Source organism: Neophocaena asiaeorientalis, unplaced genomic scaffold (assembly GCF_003031525.2).
Source record: "Neophocaena asiaeorientalis asiaeorientalis breed wild unplaced genomic scaffold, Neophocaena_asiaeorientalis_V1.1 scaffold223, whole genome shotgun sequence".
Lineage (NCBI taxonomy): Eukaryota > Metazoa > Chordata > Mammalia > Artiodactyla > Phocoenidae > Neophocaena > Neophocaena asiaeorientalis.
The window spans coordinates 149,423-151,670 of record NW_020175045.1 but is presented as its reverse complement, the minus strand read 5'-3'; the positions used below and the strand labels follow the sequence as shown (position 1 = coordinate 151,670).

Here is a 2,248-nt window from a genome sequence, read left to right as displayed (position 1 = left end):
GGGCGGGACCTCGCGACGCTGACGTCACCCCGCCTATAAAGAGGCTCGGGCGCCACGGGCCGGCTTTGTAAAGCGCTGCTGAGGGTGAGCGCACGGCCGCGGCAGCTGAACAAAGGAGCCGGGCGCCGCCGCTGGGACCCGCCACCGACCTCCCGGGCCGCGCCGGCCTCCCGCCCGCCGCCACCATGACCGCCAACGGCACGGCCGAGGCCCTGCAGATCCAGTTCGGTCTCATTAACTGCAGCAACAAGTACCTGACGGCCGAGACGTTCGGGTTCAAGGTGAATGCGTCGGCCAGCAGCCTGAAGAAGAAGCAGATCTGGACGCTGGAACAGCCGCCCGACGAGGCGGGCAGCGCAGCCGTGTGCCTGCGCAGCCACCTGGGCCGCTACCTGGCGGCGGACAAGGATGGCAACGTGACCTGCGAACACGAGGTGCCCAGTGCCGACTGCCGCTTTCTCATCGTGGCGCACGACGACGGCCGCTGGTCGCTGCAGTCTGAGGCGCACCGGCGCTACTTTGGAGGCACCGAGGACCGCCTGTCGTGCTTCGCTCAGACCGTGTCGCCGGCCGAGAAGTGGAGCGTGCACATCGCCATGCACCCCCAGGTCACCATCTACAGCCTGGCCCGCAAGCGCTACGCGCACCTGAGCGCGCGGCCGGCCGACGAGATCGCAGTGGACCGCGACGTGCCCTGGGGCGTCGACTCGCTCATCACGCTGGCCTTCCAGGACCAGCGCTACAGCTTGCAGACGGCCGACCACCGCTTCCTGCGCCACGACGGGCGCCTAGTGGCGCACCCCGAGCCCGCCACCGGCTACACGCTCGAGTTCCGTTCCGGCAAGGTGGCCTTCCGCGACTGCGAAGGCCGCTACCTGGCGCCGTCGGGGCCCAGCGGCACGCTCAAGGCGGGCAAGGCCACCAAGGTGGGCAAGGACGAGCTCTTCGCCCTGGAACAGAGCTGCGCCCAGGTCGTGCTGCAGGCGGCCAACGAGAGGAACGTGTCCACGCGCCAGGGTGAGTGGGGACGCCGTCCCCCGCCTCTCTGGGCCATGCACAAAGCGAACCCCACCCCAGTCCCCGCAGCCTCCCGCCCTTTCTCGCCCGCGGCGCCGCTGCAATCCTGAGCGACGCCCGGTGCGCCCCCGCTGGGCGCGCGGACCACCCCACCCCGCCGCGGGGACCTGCGCTCCGATCCCCAGGAAGGGGCGAGGGGTGGGGCTTTGCCCATCCTTGGGGGCCGCTGCATAGCCCCCACTCCGCCTTGAGGTTGGGGCTCCTAGGCCGCGATTAGACGCCGCCCCTTGTGCCACCCTCCGAACCCTCGGCCTGATCTGGGTCCTCCCTACGCGCGCAGATCCGTCCCTCGCATCCGTGGGCCTAGCCCGTGGGGAGGGGACGCCCCTCGCCTGTTTCCTCGTGCCCCTCCCCCCGGCAGTGGGCCTTTGGTTCCAGGGCGGAGACTAGGGGTCGCAACAGGCGCGGGGCGCGCCCCCGCTCCATGAAGGCCGCCTTTCGCGGGCGGGATGGGGGTAGCCTTTGATCTCCGCAGGGTGCGCTTCCACCTCCCCTCCCTCCGGGCCTTTCTCCACCTCCGCTGGCTGCTGGGAGGGGTTGGCCTCTGCTGGAGGGGGGTGCCCAGAGTGTCTGCCCTTCCCCCCCCAGCCCCTCCTCCCGCGTCCGCCCCGCGCTCGAGGCCGCGGCCTTTGTGAGCAGGGGGGCGGGCTCGTCGACAAGGCCCTCCCTCGCCCCCTTTGTCCTGCTCCGTCTCTGCAGATGGGAAAACCAGATGCGGCCGGGCGGGGGAGGGAATCGACTTTCTGCGGGTACCCCCTGCTGAGGACCCCCCGCGCCGCCCCTAGGCCCAGTGCCCCGTCCGAAGCCGCCCCTGAAGGCGGCCTCCCTGCTCGCGCCCCAGCCCCGGGACGGCGTGGCGTGGATGGCGCCCCGCCAGGCACCCCGCCCCGCGCCCACCGCGCGTCTCCTGGCCTGTACCCTCTGCTCTGCGGGAGCCAGAGAGCGGTCTCAGCCTGAGCCCGGAGACGCCAGCCCGGCACCCTCGGGAAGCCCCCCCTACCCTCGGTTGAACCCACCCCCAAGACTCCCGCCTGGAACAACTGGCTGCTGCAACTCGATGCGTCCTCTCCCGGGGCCTCCCGCTGGCCTGGCCATTTCCTACTGGCCTGCGCGCCAGAAGTGAACCCTCCTCTTTCCCTTCTTAGATTCTCCCCGTAGGCGGCTTCTCTTC

At 71.1% G+C, this 2,248-nt stretch overlaps 1 protein-coding gene across 1 annotated transcript in view; it reads left to right on the top strand.

Moving 5' to 3' along the window:
• The first annotated feature begins 95 nt into the window (after positions 1–95).
• FSCN1 (fascin actin-bundling protein 1) overlaps positions 96–2,248 on the top strand; it is a 9,803-nt gene continuing 7,650 nt past the window's right edge. Inside the window, exon 1 of the mRNA XM_024763555.1 lies at positions 96–1,017. Coding sequence (XP_024619323.1) covers positions 186–1,017 — 832 coding nt within the window. The 5' untranslated portion in view covers positions 96–185. The remainder of the gene's footprint in view (positions 1,018–2,248) is intronic.